An 18,583-nucleotide genomic window follows, 5' to 3' on the forward strand; every position below is an offset into this window, starting at 1 on the left:
GAAGATTTAATTTCATATAGAAAATAACTCTAATGGCATGTGCTTGATGGCAGAGTTTGATAAGGAAAATACAAAAAGCAACAGCCCAAGCAAAAACCCAGAAAAAATGACTCGTTTTTTTGGGATTCTCCTCTGTCTGTCTCTTTAATAAATTTATATATTTTTTACCCATCCAATGAATGCAGCCTTTCACCATTAATGAAGCTTTAGAAAGCACAAAGAGATTTTTTTTAAAAAAAGAGACAGTAAAATAGCTTTTACTGATTAAACAACAGCTAAGCATGGTGAATTTGATTAATGTTATGCCATTACTCGTAGTTGACTGACTCTGTCTACTGTAAGGATCCCAATAAGAGAATATATATATGTATATATATATATATGTCTATGCATAATGCATGACATATGAACAGGAACCCATAAGAATAAGTAAGCAGACCATTGTCTTGATTATTGAATCTGTAAAAAACTAATATATACATTAACACATATTTGTTTTTAATACTAAATTCATCTAATAATAAATTATTGACTAAAATAATGACAAAATTAAATAAAACAAAATTATGAGATAGGAGATGCTTGAAAGTAGCTGGAGGTATCATAAAAGTTCATATATATATATATGTATGTATATTATGTTGGTAGTGTATATATAGGTTAATTTTCCTAAATTTTATAGAATATTTTATTTTATTTTTTTCTCACATTGGTTTTGTATATTCAAAATTTTACTCCAAAGTGCTATTCACAACAATTCAAGGGGAATGATTATAGTAGAAAACATGTCTTTGCCAACATATATAATTAGTCTTTTTTTTTTTTTTTTGGGTATGTATGTATTCATATATTTGCTTGTATATGTATGCATATGGTCAGAATTTCTGTAATGAAAATATTGGTTTGTCAGCATCTTGATCAGCTTTGCAGCGTGAAGTGAGCGTATATAAGCAACGCTTTGTTTTTATGGTTTTAGTTCTCCACTTTTTCATGTGCATATGTTTGTTTTGTTGGTGAGTGGGGACCTAATGAGCCATGGATTGGTCACTGCCAACTGCTAAACTGGCTTGTGTTGGTGAAGGGTTTTAAAGACTGACTACATATATATATATATATATATATATATATAAATACATACATACATATATATATATATATATATAGATAGATACACAAGTACGGCTTCCTGATCATTCTCACTCAAGGGTGACCATTCGTGATTGTAGCTTAAAAGCCTACAGGATTTCCAAAAAATAATAAGAACATATCTTGGTTGAGTCTATTTTTATTTTAAAAACTAATACAACTTACTACATATACAAACTATATAAATTCTTACACTATCGTCACATCGTAGAAATAAAATCATCGTTTCAACTAACAAAGCTAAAAATAAATAGCATTTATTGCTCACTCAGTAATCAATGATTCTAAAGTCTTTTTACTAAAAACATTATTACTCAGATTATTATTTATGTGTTTTTAAAATTATGTTGAAATTTCAGCACGTGAATTGAATACAATTAAATCAACCAGGCAGTAAATAGTAAAAGCCAATACAACAGAAGTGTGCAATTTCACCTACTAGATGTTAGAGACTCCTAAAATTTTCAAATAAGTAAAACACAAATCGAATCGGTGATAGTCAGAAGGCTGTAATTTTTAAATTATAATAATTCTGAGTTGAACAAAGATGATACAAATGTATAGTTTGAAACAATGAATTCGGGATCCTTATGCTTGGCTTGGATCTTGCAAAAATTTATTATCTCTATTGACTATAACTATATATACCCTTGTTGGCATAGAAATGCTATACAGTAAAAAAGGTTACAAGTTTGATCTGGTATTATTTTTAAAACTGCCTCTATAATGAGCTAGGCCTAAAATGGGAAGCTTCTCTCTGAAGATACATTTCGGACTCATTTCGCATAAATTAGAAGGCCCTGATATAATTAGATGAAGTCCGGCTGACCTGTTGAAGTTAAGCAACGATGCCACATACGGCTGTTAGGATCCACAGACTTCGGATACGAAATAACTTCAGGAATGGGGAAGTAGACATAGTGAGTGTTGCATATGCCAACTGTAATACCGCTGTATCCGGCAAAAGCACCATGAACCTGTCAAGACCATGCACCCATATCAAAATATATTTTACAAGTCTTTCTTTTACAAAATGTAATTGTTGCAAATGCACTTTGAGAGAACGGAGCACCGAGACAATCCCCCAATTATAACTCATGATTCAATTTTGACAAACCACTATGTTCAAGCCTGAGGCTCAGGGACTGCAGAGAAAACATCTCGGTAAAACTTTAACAGAAAGGTTATACCTTACATGCTAATCAGTCATAAAATACTAACTAAGAGAAGGCCCAAGTTTCTCTTATCAAGGAAACACGCAAACAAGCTCCAATGAGACTAATGAATAGGGCAGCAGCTGTTTACAAGGAGCTGAACCCATTTACCAACCTACTTCCCCATAATGACACAATTTCTGTGGGGATGACGTCCTACCACATGTGCTCTTCTGGATGCTCTGTATTAGTTGTCTTAAAGTATTTTTTTCCAAACATATGAATTTCAGTCTGAAAGTAGCCAAGTTATCCTAATTTAAGCAAGTTCAATAGCAACATTCAGGGTATGGGAGGCAAAACCAAAAACAAACCCGCACAGAGGAGAGAGAGAGAGAGAGAGAGAGAGAGAGAGAGAGAGAGAGAGAGAGAGAGAGAGAGAGAGAGAGAGTCACAGCATTTTGTCCCAGAACAGTGCATAGAATTCCATCTGATGCATTTGCACGACAAGCGCGGATCATGTATGTGGGATCAATATACTTCACATCAGCTGGAACACCTATTTCCTTGAAACATTTCTTTGTCTGGCAAGAATACAGTAGATTAACATAAGTATGTAATAATTACTTCAATAACTCGTTCAGAGGTCAGAATCTGAAATATATTGAGTTCTTCTACCAGAATAGCATTTCCATACACTTAGATGGATTCATTCCATGACCTAATTTGGAAGAGGGCCGCAAAAAAGTTATTAACATAACAATGAGAATCATAAAACACGACTTATTACTCATCTTCTAGCTGCATTAATGGCCTTAAACTTGCTTAAAATTTTCTTTACAAAGTAATCTTAGATTGAAACCTTTCACATCCTCAAAAGAAAAAAAAGTTTGAAACTTTCCTACCAAAGCTACCACTCACTAGTGTTGAATCTTCACAATAGCTTTCTGGCACAAATAGTAATATCACAATCATTCTAGAAACTATACATGGGCTAACTAATTGATGAATTCACTCAGTTCGAAACATCAAAGTGATTCTGCAAGGCAGCTTTATGATAACCAGTGCCAAATTCTTGAGGACTCAGACAATGTACAAGCATTCTGATTAGAAAACAACTAAGCTGTTTTTCAGTTCATATCTATACTTACTTATCCAGCCAATTAGCATACAAGACAAGCAACATGCTAAGAATGTTAGGTATTGACGCATGAGATCATGAGGTGAACAATGCATAATTAATTCATAAACCTGGCTACATATTTGGAACAATGGCAAGGACGCATTTATGTAGTACTTACACAATCTTTTCCTTACTTAAAGGATGAAAGAAGAGATCATAGATTTCTTCATGGAAACTATAACAGCATAAAAAGGCCATAACTAACCTCTTGTTGAATGTGTACACCAATATCTCCAAGCACCATGTTTCCTGATGCATCAGTAGCATTAGTTTTCTTCAGGAAATTCTGCATCAAAAGGCAAGAAAAGGAGCATTTAAACTTTAGTACTTCCTCGGTGCTATAGTTTCTCAATTTTGGAAGACCTAACCAATGAACTCTGACTCTAGAAAGGAAAAAGAGATGGCCATGACAATTTAGGGAAATCCCACAGACTTGACAAGGGTTAATGAGAGGTTTGAAATTGATTTTGAGATATGTGCAAGAATAGCTTCTTGCTAAGAATGCCAAGTAAAAGAGAGAGAGAAAGAGAGAAAGATCAGAGAATTGAAAATACAATCAACCACCACAAGTGCTACTTATCGACCTAAGAGAAGTCCCACCCAAGAGTTAACTAACTAACTCAATGGAAGTCATGAATCTTAATTTTCGTTCTCTTTGCAAAGCAGAGTAACAGACGCTCCAGAAATGGGAAGCTGGGACGTAACATAAACAAGTCAATTTGAAAGAAGGGAAAATTATGGAAAAATGTATGTGATAACTAACCTGTCCAGCTCCCTCTGCTACACAGACTACAGCTGATCCCTTTGTTTCAATTAGGTATTTCAGATGATTTAATACACCATGAGCGCCATGTAAATGGAAAGGTACCTTCAAAGAGCATAGATTTGACTGTATTAGTATCGACTTGATTAAAAAATATATTAATAAGAAAAGTGGGTAAAAATACCTCTGGAATCAAACAAATATCAACTTGTCCACTTGCTAGAGATGCTTGCATGGCTATGAATCCACTGCTACGACCCATCAATTTCACAATGCCAATACCATGGTAAGCACTGTGTGCCTGTGGCAAGATTAAAACAATCAATAAATAAATACATAATCAGCTTAAAATGTAAATAGAAATAGAACGAAGAAATTTAACATTTATATAGAACAGAAGTACAGCATAGTATTAGGTTGCATGTCAATAAATGTTATATGACTGCTAAGAAGTTAATGTGTACCTCAATATATGCAGAATTTATTGCTCGCTGTGCTTCTTCAACAGCAGTGTCAAAACCGAAAGTTTTATCCATCAACAAAATATCATTATCAATTGTTTTTGGCACGCCAACAACAGCTACTTTCATCCTCCTTTTACGACACTAAGATGTTAATACAGAAAATTGATTAATCAGTGTGTACGCAAAATAAAGGCCCTATAAGGGCATGGAGAACAGTTCATATCTGTGTATAATTCATATAGAAGTTAGAAATGAAGGGAAAGCATCATGGAAATAAATGAACATCTATGGTGAACTGAAATATTTTCCAACAGAAAGCTTCTCCAAAATCAGATTTTAACTACAAACCCCAAAATTTTGAGAAATTGATTCATAAATAACAGGGAAGAAGACATTGGCAAACTATACAATATCACATGGTTCATCATGTTGGTGCAAGGTATCAAGATTAACAACCTCATTGTGTATTGCGTTGGCACCAGCGTGTGTACCATTCCCACCCAAAACAAAAAGCATGTTGATTCCCCTTTCCTGAGTCAAGAAGCAAATTTTAGTGTCAGAAACAGTTCAATGCTTTGGACTATGGAAAAACTATGAAGTAACGTGTGTTAGTGAAAGATTGAAAGAAACCTTCATGCTGTCAACAATTTCACTGACAGTGGGTCCTCCACGTGAAACTCCTAACAAACTTCCACCGGAAAGATGAACATTCTGCACAACTTTTCTCGATAGCTGACCCAAAAAAGAAAACAAATCCAAACAAATTAATGTGGAATCATCAAACATACTCTTACAAAGAGAGAAGAAATGTTTGCTTAGCTTAGCCTTATCAATAATAGTGAACTTTGAGAAATTAGTTGATCTTTACCGGCATTTCAGCTAAGTCCTTATCAGAAAATCCACGATAACCAAAAGGAATCCCGACAATGTTTTTCACTCCATATATTTCAAGTGTAATGACAATCTGCCAAAGAATATGGATTAGGGTGAATATAGAAATTGCTATTTATCATATAAAACATGATATATTATTGGATCAAATATGGACCAAAATTACTGCCATTAAAATTGATACTTAAATGTGTTACTAACCTGTCTGATGACATCATTTAAACCAGGACATAGCCCACCACAAGTAACAATTGCTGCCTTGACTTCTTCTGGTTTGAAATATATTTTTTCCCGAGGACCAGCTCGATGAACCCTGTAAACAACTTGTTACCATATAACTCATAATATTTTGTATCACTGCATTAGTGAATAACATATATGACAGACACAAAATCATATCCAAATTCAAATGATCCTAACATATAAATGATATTCGATCTAATGTTGTCACTCTAGCCAATGGACCAAAACAAATTTGCACAATAGATTGAAAGTTAACACATATATTTACCATTGTTCAACCCAAGTACAATCAGGATCAATGCACTCAGCGCCAGCAGAGGTAGGTGACGAATAACGTATAACCTAAAACATTTGAAAAAGAGAAAACATTTGAGTAACATATCACGCTTTTGTTCCCGTGGAGAACTTAGTAGTAATCAAAGTCCAAGACTCCACATGTCACTGATTATGTAAACAAAGATCCTTGGCGACCGCTTTTTCTCTCAGATAAAAATTGCAAGTAACTAAAACTCTCCACCAATTGTAAAAACAAAGATTCCTCTGTCAATGAAGATAGTGAAATAAAAAGTTTCCATAATTACCAGGATTAGAGAAAAAAGAGATGGACGCCATCTTGAAGCTGGCTTACTAAAATCTGATATGACAAGATCAAAAATAAGAAAGGAAATATACCTTGAGGAGCACCCGATCATTATTATTTATGTACCCATGCCACTCTTCATCAGATGGATAACCACCTGCAAAATCTTCTGATACCGGAGTCCTGCCATGGAAAAACATAGTTGATTCTCTCAAAATAACGGAAAGAAAACCAAACCACGGAGAGAAAAAGCACGCAAATTTCAAGCTAAGTACACTTGACGGCAAACTTAAGGTGGGGGAGAAGTCAGTGCTCAAGTACATTCTGATCAACTCAACATTCAAAAGGAGAAGCAAATACGAGAGATTTCTATATTTATTATCCTCAACTTATTAAGAAGTCAAATATCCGAAGAAGTAGAGGAAAAGAAATCCTAAGAGCGAACTCAAGCATAACCGGGAAAAACAGCGGAAAGACATTCGTATTCAACTTAAAAACTCAAATACACACTCTAAAACGAGCTCTAACAACAATTTACAGAAAATCATCAAACAAGCATTCTTACTCTTCTCTCTAAACACGAATACTCACACAGCAACAATGACAAAGATACTGTATGAGAGAGAAAGAGAGAGCCGATACCTCATCTTAAGACAGAACGTCGAACGGAAAGCCTCGGCGTCAGGGAAGATATCGGTGAGATGAGGAATGTTAAACCGCTCCTCGAAATCTCTCTGGAACTTAAATTTCCAATCAGGATCACTGAAATCAATCGGTGCGGAGGAGTTCTTCCTCTGCTGCGCCTGCGCCACAACAACTAATCTCCTCCTCGGATTCGACGCCGATCCCGAGGCAGGAACGATCCGAGAATGGAATCCATGAGAGGAAGGAAGGATAAAATTCCGGCGAGTTAGAGCGACCTGAGGGCCGATGACATGAGAGAGAGCTTCCATGAAACGGAGGTTCCTATGATGAAGAGTTGTAGTTTGGAGAATGCGAGAGTAAAAACTGAGAAGGTGGTTGTTGAGGTAGAGAGAATCAAAAGTGGAGGGAGTTGGGTTTTATTTGAGAGAAACAAGACAGAGAGGAAGACAAAAAAGAAGAAAACGGCAAGGGATGCTGCCGTTTGACGTAGATTGAGTTGACTCAGTGGTTAATCAGACGAGAAGGGTCGGCAGAGTCCGCAACTCGTTTCAGGAAATTTTGCCGAGGCGGACGCACGTGGGTTTTTGGAGACACAGATTTTGACTTTTAGGTTTTGTTGTGATAAATTTAAATGCATGTTAATTAATAAATAGTAATGAAAGTAATTAAATAATAATAATATAATATTATAATAATATTTTTTAAAAAATTTAAACGATGTTATATTAATGTATGTTAATGATATATTTTTATTTGAATAATAAAATAGTATACTTGTATTTTCAACTAAATTATTAATTTAACACTACATATTATATGTAATAGTAAATGTTATAAAAGAAGTATGTAAAAAAAGAATAAATTATTTATTAATATAATTATATTTATATTTAAATAAATAATTATTATATATAATTAATAAAAATTATTTATATTATTACATTAATTTAATTGTTATGATAAATATATAATTAATTAAATTAGATAAGGGTATAATGGAAAACAAATAGTATGTCGGTCAAATACCACCAATTCGATAGTTTAAAAATTCATCTTAAAATTTATCAGTCAAATATCATTTGTTATTATTGGAAGTTGAAACAAGTACGATTTTCTCACGACCGTAAAGTATCATACATTAAAATTCTACTGTGATCCAAACAGAGGGTTAAAAGCACACTGTGTACAATTCTCAGTTTAATTCCGAATCAAATTTTTAAATCTTCTGAAAAAATAAATTGCATTCTAATTCTAATTAATAATTAAATTTAATTTAACAAAAATTAATATATTTTAAAATTAATGAAATTATAATGTTTTCTTAATACTTTTAATATAACCAAATATCTTATTGGACCAACATTTTAGGAGCAGCCTTAACATTAAAATAATATATTTTAATTTTAATTAAATTCTACTAACTATTTATGAAATTTAATCTGTAATCATACAATTTCTCAAGTAATTTTTGTTAAAAAATGAATAAAAAAATTCCATCTTTAAATTTAATTTAATTCCTGTTTAACCAGTAATTCCATCCCAAAGCAGAGTCATACCATTCCTCCCCAACCAAATCACCCACAAACAAAGCAAAAGCCAAAATCCAGAGTCTCCCCTCCTTTCCTCCTGGCAAAATACCTTGAATTTAATTTAAACAAACAAGTTTTTCAGTAGCAACACATACTGCAGCTCAGTGGCTGTACAACACACTTGAACCATCCCTCAAATCTCCAGACAGTATAAAAGTTAGCAACAAACTATAAAGCATGGAAGTTTCACTCGTGCAGGTTCATGAAACGACAATATGTTGATTAATCATTCGGTAATTTAGGTACGACGTAGCCCCTTCTTGTAAAATGCCCCATTTCTCATCAAGGAAGGACTGGTTTGCGGTTCGCTTATGATGAGATTCACAGATCAGTAGGTCTATGACACCTTTTTTTTAGTATCCAAGTTAATCCTCAGGCAATCCGATCTATGCATAAGATGAGACCCTGTGTCTGCGCCTGATGGATGATGAACAGAGAAGGTCCTATTAGGTCATTCAATTCAAGACATGTTATTATAAGGTTTCCATTGCAAGAAGATCTTTTTTGAGCTTGGACTAGGGAATCTCTTTTGATTGAGGCTTGTTATTTCAAGTTTAGGAACGTATTTAGATCAGATATCTACATGGTGAAGAAATATATAGTGAGATTTAAGGGTAATATCTTTTATTGACTCTCTGAGGAGTTTGTAACGCTCAAACTTGAGTCCTACTGCCCTACTAGAGCGCAGCACGGATAGACGGCCACTAGATTAAGCTTTTCAGGTAGACCTAGAGCAATACGAACTTGAATTAAGCCCTTTTTTCCTCTTTTAAGATATCGAAGTTTTCCAAGTTTCACCAAGCAAACATTTTACCTATCACCAAAAAAGAAATAATATTTCTTTAAGGCATGCAAATATTCAAGATAAGAGAAAAATAAATTCCTCTGGAATTTCAAAAATTATGATACATATTCATCAAATATATCATGAAATAGAACAGGTATATCTAACTCATCCATTTAAATAGTAACTGAACTATTTTCCTCACGCATACAACATTAGAGAAGAGAATAATAATGGACTTGCCTTGATTTTCCATGCCATTAATTAGATGAAGTGTTAATCATCCATCAAATAAACAATTGGCTGAAAGATGACCGACAATTTCATCCCCATATTATCAGATACTTGAACTGGCATAGAGATCTTCAAATGAATTGATCAAAATGCATAAAAGATTATGTTCTACCCTATTAGTTTGTGCAAAAGAAGAAAATCAACATCTTCTGGCATGCAACATATTATCTCATTCTATCAAGTAAAGAAACCTGTCTTTTTCTTCGTATAGCCAGCACCAGATACGTATACATTCCAGTTGCAGCAACAACACATACTCCTATATAGGTGCACACAGTTGTTGCACAGACATATAGGTACCTGTAGGACGAATGCAAATCAGAATGGTTAGTTTCACGATGAATCAACGTTACTGCTAATACTCTCTCACACAACTCCATCATGAAAATCAAGAATTTTTTGGAGTTCATTTAGAAATTCACAAACTAATTTAACTAGAAGATGGGGAAATCTTCATCTAAAATTATCAGAATTGAGCTCATTTGAGCTCATAGTGAAATCCAAATAGAATTGCAACAGTAAAATATAAAGTCCACTAAAATTTGAAGAAATGTATTATTACTTGAAAATCCAATTTAGTCAAACTACATGTAGATTTCCAAGTGAATTCAAAAATTCTTGATTTATTCCAAACAGCCTAAAGTTTAATGAATAACCAAAACAGAATAAATACATGTGCATACATACATTACATATATATATATATTAACCGAGGGATAACTTGTTCCACACTAATAGCGGAAAAAAAAAACTCATGCTCCATGCTGCTAAGATCAATTTCAGTTAGTGTCTTACACACAATTAATCATCTACAGACAATTTTCAGTTCAGTGAGGCTTACTTGGGAGAAAAGACACTCCAAACAAATAAATGGTTCCTCATTAACAGCAAAACCAGTGTATATGCAGTCAGTACAACTGAATTTATGCCTAGTGGAACCAAGCAAGGAAAGGCAAGCATCATTTTGAGATGAAATCCTGAATCTGAATACTGAGGAATTGGCAAAGAGCCCGTATCCTTCACAGAGACGTACATCACCAAGCTAAGAAGAATTAACATAGGGGATGCATAGGTGATCATGAACATTAAAATGCCAGAAAGCAATGTTGAATGACTAGAGATTCCCTGGAAATGAAAAACAAAAGTCAAGGGAGTTAGCTATTCAATGTTTCACACAAGGAGCGCAAATATCGTTGCTGGTGCAATGAAAACATTCAAGGAAAAAGACTCCAGATAATTAAGGAAGAGTATGTACAATAAAAGCAGCAGCAACATCAATAGTAGCTAGGGTATTGCTGTTTCCAAGAGCAAAATGACCTGCCATTCCCAAAAAGTACAACGTGGCAACCTAAGGAGACAGAGAAAGTTGTCCAATGTTAGAACATGAAATGCAATCAGTCCAAGGAAAGCAGAAGTACACATTCATGAAGCATGTAGTTACATTCTAGCTACTTTCTTGAGGACAAATTTCAACATGTTGCCGTTAGAACCCGCCAACCAATCAACAAACCATAGGCTATTTTATCTTTCAGATATCTGATAAGACCAAACAGAAATATAGAACACAAAAGAAAAAAAACAAATTTAAAAAATAACTGGGCACTCTTTTCAGGAATCCGATTGTGACTATCAGATGATATCTAAAAGAGTTTGATCATGAATCAAAAGCCTTGAAGACTCTCTACACCAGAAATACTAGAAAATTCCACACCACCACTCAATTCTCATATATGAATCTTGACATAAACTTAAATATACACGTGTAAAGAGAAATATGCAGACATATCCATGAGGGAACTGAAACTTTAGTGATAACAGGTGACTGACCTCAACCCATTCTGCAAGATGCAACCTGCCATGAGAAAAACAAAGCATGATTGCTAATAACTGCACAAGCAGCAACAAAATTGGAACTGAATTAACTGGTTGTTGGAGCACCAGCTGCAGAAGACACCAACTTAATATGTATGCGCTCCCAATCACATACAAGGAATTCCTTAATTCCACCCACGGGAAATTGTTTTGAATGTCAACAGAGATTGAAACGTTACCCGGGAAATCCCTAGAACTTGAGGAAGGAATGAGCCATGGGAAGACTACAAAAGTCCCAAATGTGGCCAGCCCCAGAGATGCGTACACTATTTGCACCGATAAGTTAGAATCATAATAAGATGATGCAAACATGTCATATTGATTTTTCAAGACATGCAGGAAAACCAGAAATCCGGAAATCAAAAAGCTAAATCCAACCACCTGAATAAGAAATCTCTTTGATCCAACTAAAAGTAGAGGAAACAAGCCTAAACAAGTCACCAGAAAAACTGACACCAGCTGAATCAATTTTATATGACCACTTCCAGACTGTTCAAGCCATTTAGAGATGTCAGGAAGATTAGTCCAGTTTACACCACCTTGATGCCATCCTCTGAGTATTCTTCCAGAGATAAGAAGCACAAAGACAGAAGAAATCCAAATATCTGTTCCTCCATTTTGCCTTTTGAAAAAGACAAGTGGTGTTGATGTCTTACGAAGCAATAACAGAAAAAATGTTAAGATAAAAAAATGCCAAATATAATGTTCTTCCTCAACCATCGAACTTGATCCCATACTTATAACAAGAAAGAATATTACACCCAAAATAAACCTCTCTTCCAAATTGCTTCTGCCTAAACCATGTAAACTAGGAACTTGTTGCCTTTGATGGAGATAGACTTCTCTCCGTAGCCAATGTATTTCGCTCAACAATATCAAACATGATAGGAACATTGTGGCGACTCCAAAAGCTAGCAGGTGAACTGGCTTCTGCAAAATAACAGGATAGTCGAAGATAAGGCTAATAATTACCAAGGAATACATCTCAATAGCATTCCTCGTGAATTTACAAGGACCTATCATTCTTTGCCTTTTCATGAGTAAGATTTTGATCAAGCCAGGACATTCAAGGAAAGCATATACATACATCTGTGGTTTTCCGTGATAACCACTCGCTTGAAGTTTTCAGAAACTCATAGTATGCAGCCACAGCACTGCTGTATTCTTCTTTGGTATTTGACCTATTTTCACAAAGCAATATTTGGTGTTAGCCATGTTGAACTTCATGATGATCATTGCTGTTAATGTCAACGACAAGTAACCCACTTGGAGGATTTCTTAGATTTCCAGGAGCTATGAAGAAAAGCAGCTCTCTTATATAAGCAACAAAACTGTGCCTCCATCCTTCCATTGCATGTACTAACGACGTGGTCTTGCCCATCAGTAAAGCCACTGCATTTGAATTCTCCATATGATAAACCTGGTATTTGTGCTTGCAGCAATCTGAACAACTGCCAAGAATTCAATTCCAATGCTCTCAATTGTTGCTCATCTGGAGTAATCAACAGGAGAAAAAATTAACAACCACAGCTCCCTATGAGAAAAAATTAACAACCACAATCGTACTACATTTTTTATAAGAAGAAAAAAGTAAATAAAAGAGGGTGTAAATAATCCACTGCTACTATTGCTTTCAAACATTCTGCTTGCTGGTATTTCTTTTTACCTCTTTTTCATGTTTTCTGTTCCACTTCTACTCTAAAATCAGCTGTATTTTAGAGAGAGAGAGATCTGACCTTTCAGGGAATCAAGGGTTTTAGAAATAAGAACACCAACGTTGTTTTTTGGGATTGGCACCCCAAAGAGAAGAGCTAATGTTGGCGCAATATCTACCTGGATTAAAAAAATTTTACATCTAAGTATAATACCATATTAAGTCAAATGATCGAGAGATTTTCCAACATTTTCTACAATGCGATGTTACATACATTCTCTTTTTTTTTTCTTTTATATTCTCCTTTTATTAAGATAAACAACAAAACAAACAAATGGAGTAGGACTTCATTTAATCAAAGGAAAATATATCTATTCTTTATATAAGCAATTCTATATACATTGTGATGAATACATCTGCTCTAATATTCAATACACGCCAATTTAAACGAGTTAAAAACTTTTATCTTTATGCTACGGTTTAAGGAAACACAGAGAAAAAACAACAATTGAACATGGCAATTATATTACTACTTATATTACCTGGTAAACTGCATTATCGGTAGCTGTTGAATGATCAGATACAAGATTTTCCAAACCAATCAGAAGGACTAAGGAATCAGTTTCTTCATATGAAGATCCCCCATGGTTGCCATTGTCAGTCATGCCATGATCACTGACTACCATCTACATGTAAAATTCATAACAGATATAGATGATTCAGTAAATTCAATCTCTTAGACAGACTTAATTAATAATACAATGGTTTAAATCACAAGAACGGTGGAAAACTAATATCATGCAACCCATGCAGGAATCTGAAGTATTGACTATGTAAAAATGACTCCAGGAATTTCATATATTCATTTATTGCGGTACAGAACACATAGACTGGAAAAAGTTACCTACATTACACAGATGCTTGTGTATTTTGACTCTACATACCATTGAAGGAGAAAGAAAGTTAGGTAAGAGAAAATTCTTCTTAGTATTATGGTAATTGCAGACAAGCCTGGAGAAGAAACATATGCCACTGTAACAATATACTCTATGCTCCTAAAGAAGAAGGAGAAAAGGATAAAATTGAAGCTCCACATGTATATACAAAGTCACCCTACGCGACGACACAGTTCCATCGTCAACATTCGTCCAGCCATACCTACTATTATTGTTTTCTTTCCAATAGTTTGGCAGGTTATTTGAAACTATATCATTAATATATAACCCTTACTTTATCAAATTTATATGCCTTCTGGACAATTACAGGAAAAAGTGTGAGGTCTATTTTGAATCGCGGACTACCTACCAATTATTAGTTATACAAGATGTTCCAACTCCTGAAACTGTAGGTATGGACTCAATCTGAATGGACGGCTAGATTGGCACAAGTAATCAAAAGACCTAAAAAGATGTAGCACAAACCAATAGAGTATGTCCTTTCTGTCCTTTATCACCCTCATGAGCCTGAATTGCGTGCAAATGAATCATCCGCACCACTTCATCCATCTCTTTAAGTTTTGGAGCCATCAAATTACTGAAGTAGATGAATAAAAAATTATTGTCAAAACCACGTTAATTGAATACATAATCAGTAAAGCCTATCAGAATAACCAGCTGACACAATACCTGTTCCGCCCACCTATATGCCCAACATGGTCCAAGCCTAGATAATGAAGAATCTGAAAAAGGTAGCTCAATGATAATCATGTAACAGCAGAAGAGACAGCAGCCTCCAAGAACAGTACTTTAAAATTATTAGCTTCATGATCAATCATGACTTCAAAAATAAAAATTCAGTTGAAGTTGGATAATCTCATGTTTACATAGAGGAGTTCACTAATGTGCATAGTCCAAAACTCACATAGAAAGTACTGACCACCACATGCCCATAAAGGTTAGGCTCACATACACCACTAGGTTAATACAACAAAAACAATCTTAACAGAAGAACTTCCATATCTGACTTCTGTGTAACAAAAAGTTCAAGGCAAAGGAAAAGGTAAGTGGTGGAAGGATCTAGAAGCATGGGAGGACAAGTAATGACCAGAGTTACAACTTACCAAAAGATTCCAGTCATCTCTGAGAAGTTCATCAGCCAAATGTCGAGAAACATTTTGATCTACTTGTACAGTATCTTTAACCTATAGCAAGAATAAAATTAGCATTTGCAGGATTTACTATATACTGCAGAACTCTCATACCTTCAACATGACAAAGAAAATGCAGAGGGGAAAAGAACGAGAAATATTATGTCACTAACATTTTCTATCCAGCAAATCCTAAGTATCTGTCATAAAGGGGGAAAAAAAGATGTTCTAAAAGAGTAAAAGAAATGAGTATAAGATATCCACCTACTAGACTGAAAAAAATGTGCCTTAGCCCATAAGGGGCCATGTAAATCTGCCTCTCTCACATTGGCTGAAAATCCTGCATTTTGCTCCAACCACTGAACCCAACACTCAGAAATCACCCCTTGATAACAGCCATTGCTCTTTATTCTTCAAATAATCACTCTTATAATTTATTTCAAATGTTTTAACTGCATTCAGAGAGCGTTTGGTTTTACCGAAAGAAATGTGTTGAAAGTATTTATTATTTAAAGTACCCGTGTATGATTTCAGAAAATAAGTGGTCATGTATTTGAATAAAGATGTTTTTCATTAAAAACATATTTAATTTATTTTCTTGCAAAAATAAATCTATAAAGATAAATAAGCAACTGAACATATTAAGAAAATAGTTACTCTCAACTCACTGTGTCAATACAAAAAAGGGGAGGGACGATTATTCTTAATACTTAAAAGTTGTTTGTAGGTAGTAACGTAAAATTTGTGTAAATGGAACTTCTGCAATTTTTGCAACTAACGCTGGGGCTATTTAGTGTAAGAAGACTTTTTTGTCTAAGTCTATTTAGTCATTTAAGAAAATAACTTATTTGATGTAAGTTTTACAGTGTCTTTTGAAGCTGAAGCTGAATAAGCAAAATTGAGTAGAGAAGTTAACAGCCAAAGCAAGCCCTATGTTTATTACATTAAGAAACAACTAAATTTGAACAGACTCTTAAAATTGCTTATAAACACCTACAAAACAAAGCAAAAAAACATCCAATATTGTGATTGGAAAATGTTCAACCAGATTGCAGGTAAAAAGACCATGTAAATGATATAGGATAATGTTTATTAAAAATAAAGAAAAAAAGATCCCCATTTCATCTGTATATCAAATGGCATAGGAAGAGGAACTTGTGAAGAATTCTCAACCTGAATTCATGCTTTTCTCTAACAATGTTAAGAAATGAAAATCCAAGAAACGTTAAAGTATGACAAAAAATAATAACTGGAAAAGCAATATATTCAAACACCAACTACCAAAGCACTTACATAGAAACTGTTAACACCATCATGCCTCTTGAATAATCCTGGGAACAATTTAAGCCATGTGTCGTCACCAAGCATCACCATCTGCCAACCAACCCTAAAGAACTGGTCTAAACCACAATATGAATAAATGAACTGCATTTCTTGAAAGATTCATCACACAATCAATTTACAAACTCAACAACTTTTTATGACTTTATAGTCAACTAACCAAGAAGATTATCATCTAACAGAGCTTGTGTGTTAAAGTTGAAAGCCACATCCAAGAAACCCCCAATAGCTCCAGAAACCATTGCCTACAATTATGCAGCTGACAGAGTGAGAGAAGTCCCATATTTCCAGAAACCATATATGTTTCCCCGTATATCCCAGAAAGTGGCAGTGACACCAACCTTCAAGCGAGGCATCGTAACAGTTGGAGGTGCTGCCTTTGCATGGTATCCAACTGCCACTCCATTTGCTAATAGTGACTGAGTATAAGGCATAGAATCCCTGAAAGCCTCTTTTGGAGGCTGACCATCCTTGCCGAGGACAAATTCTGCTGGAAGACCATCAATAACCTAAACTGACATTGTTGCAATACGCTCAAACTTACCCTTTACATAATATAATTTGCCGGAGCAAAGATATTTGAAATACGTTTTTATAGTAATAAAACATCACATACCATTAAAACTAAACGATCAAATGGAGGCAAGATCCCCGATAATTCCTATAATGAAAAATGCCCGAGTAAATGCCCAGTCGAGAAAACAGAATTAAAAAAAAGCACATTTTGATTGCTAACTGAATAGTTGATTAAACTAAGCAACAAAGTAAAAAGTATAGCAGGCAGAACCAGGTTTACTATGAAATAAGTAGATATGGAATGACATAGAGATGAACCTGATATAGCGATTTCAGTTGTTCAGGAGGCAGGGCTGTCTCGTTTTGGTTCTCAATAGAATCCAAAAATGGAGAATGAAAACTCTCTGGACCACTAAAATAACCGCGAGAAATGAGAAAAAAACGAGTACAAAAAATCAAACCGATTAGATAAATACTAACTATAACAGACTCAATATCCAGGGAGAGAAAGAATAAGTTGAAAAGCCAGAACCAATAACAAATCATGCTTAATTCATTCCAAATTTCATTCTGTTTGTATCCACTTGTTTAATTATTTCAGCAAACAAAACCAAGCAACTAAGCGGCGTGCTTCGAGCAGCAAACAAAGCGAATGATAAAAATAGTGGCTAGATTTCCTTTGGGAATAAACAGAGGAGGTGAATAGAAGGAGCACCTAACGCCGGAGAGAGCAGGCTTGACGGGGAAGAAACCGAAGACGAAGAGACAAAGCCCAATAATCTGAATGATGACTCCAGTTATGGTGAATAACGTCAACCTTTCGCATGTAATCGAAGACATTTTCGAGATATCGAGAGGAAATGAACTGATAATCCCAAACGCCAAGCCGTGTGGCTGCTTTCCTGGATCTCAGCGAAGACAACGAAGAAAGGAAGAGAGCTTCCAGGCCGACGGGAATTCGAACTCCTCGTCCTACACTATTATATTATTTTAAGATAGAATTACATCAGCTCATCCGTTGTAGTCGGTTAGGATACTCGGCTCTCACCCGAGAGACCCGGGTTCAAGTCCCGGCAACGGAAATTTTTTTTTTTTAAATTATTGATCGGCCTGAATAACTCCGGCAACGGGAATATACAGAACTCTTTTGAAATTAAATTTTTTCTCTTAGAATCTGACTTTTAAGGTCAATTTAAAAAAATTATTGGGCTTTATGTGGCATAAATGAAGACCATTTGTAAAATTTATTTTAGAAATTTAAAATTATTTGCCTGAGCTTTGACTAGATTTAATATATATATATATATATAGTAAGATCACATTATCCAACTCTCCCAAAGAAATAATATGTTTTCATCCAAAAATATGAGAGAGAGAGATG

General features: G+C 34.7%; 2 protein-coding genes across 15 annotated transcripts; both read right to left on the reverse strand.

The window, feature by feature from the left end:
• Nucleotides 1-1,642: 1,642 nt before the first annotated feature.
• On the reverse strand, nucleotides 1,643-7,603 carry PFK5 (phosphofructokinase 5). The gene is made up of 13 exons (XM_022041931.2): nucleotides 7,064-7,603; nucleotides 6,514-6,604; nucleotides 6,110-6,183; nucleotides 5,800-5,911; nucleotides 5,576-5,671; nucleotides 5,338-5,439; nucleotides 5,164-5,238; nucleotides 4,708-4,848; nucleotides 4,428-4,544; nucleotides 4,244-4,348; nucleotides 3,686-3,766; nucleotides 2,753-2,881; nucleotides 1,643-2,123 (listed from the first exon to the last, which is right to left on the reverse strand). Exons 1-13 carry the CDS (start codon nucleotides 7,372-7,374, stop codon nucleotides 1,956-1,958), a joined length of 1,602 nt encoding a protein of 533 aa, XP_021897623.1. The 5' UTR covers nucleotides 7,375-7,603; the 3' UTR covers nucleotides 1,643-1,955.
• A 995-nt stretch (nucleotides 7,604-8,598) lies between these two features.
• LOC110814376 (Alkaline-phosphatase-like family protein) lies at nucleotides 8,599-18,324 on the reverse strand. Of its 14 annotated transcripts, none has more exons than XR_015818230.1 (18): nucleotides 17,918-18,318; nucleotides 17,521-17,614; nucleotides 17,303-17,347; nucleotides 17,028-17,195; nucleotides 16,847-16,931; nucleotides 16,639-16,745; nucleotides 15,319-15,399; nucleotides 14,885-14,937; nucleotides 14,681-14,792; nucleotides 13,802-13,945; nucleotides 13,342-13,438; nucleotides 12,872-13,097; nucleotides 12,693-12,786; nucleotides 11,561-12,535; nucleotides 10,989-11,081; nucleotides 10,575-10,858; nucleotides 9,683-10,033; nucleotides 8,599-9,469 (listed from the first exon to the last, which is right to left on the reverse strand). XR_015818230.1 is itself a non-coding variant. In XM_088217144.1 (18 exons), the coding sequence occupies exons 1-18, from the start codon at nucleotides 18,040-18,042 to the stop codon at nucleotides 9,898-9,900; spliced, it is 2,553 nt and encodes an 850-aa protein (XP_088073270.1). In that variant the 5' UTR covers nucleotides 18,043-18,319; the 3' UTR covers nucleotides 9,655-9,897. The 14 variants fall into 14 exon arrangements, 11 of the variants coding, with proteins under 11 accessions (XP_088073270.1, XP_021897498.2, XP_021897501.2 ...); XM_088217144.1 differs by lacking the exon at nucleotides 8,599-9,469 and having other exon boundaries at nucleotides 9,655-10,033; nucleotides 11,561-11,620; nucleotides 11,987-12,535; nucleotides 17,918-18,319; XM_022041806.2 differs by lacking the exon at nucleotides 8,599-9,469 and having other exon boundaries at nucleotides 9,655-10,033.
• Nucleotides 18,325-18,583: the final 259 nt, after the last annotated feature.

Source organism: Carica papaya, chromosome 4 (genome assembly GCF_054855325.1).
Source record: "Carica papaya isolate Zhongbai chromosome 4, ASM5485532v1, whole genome shotgun sequence".
Taxonomy (NCBI): Eukaryota; Viridiplantae; Streptophyta; class Magnoliopsida; order Brassicales; family Caricaceae; genus Carica; species Carica papaya.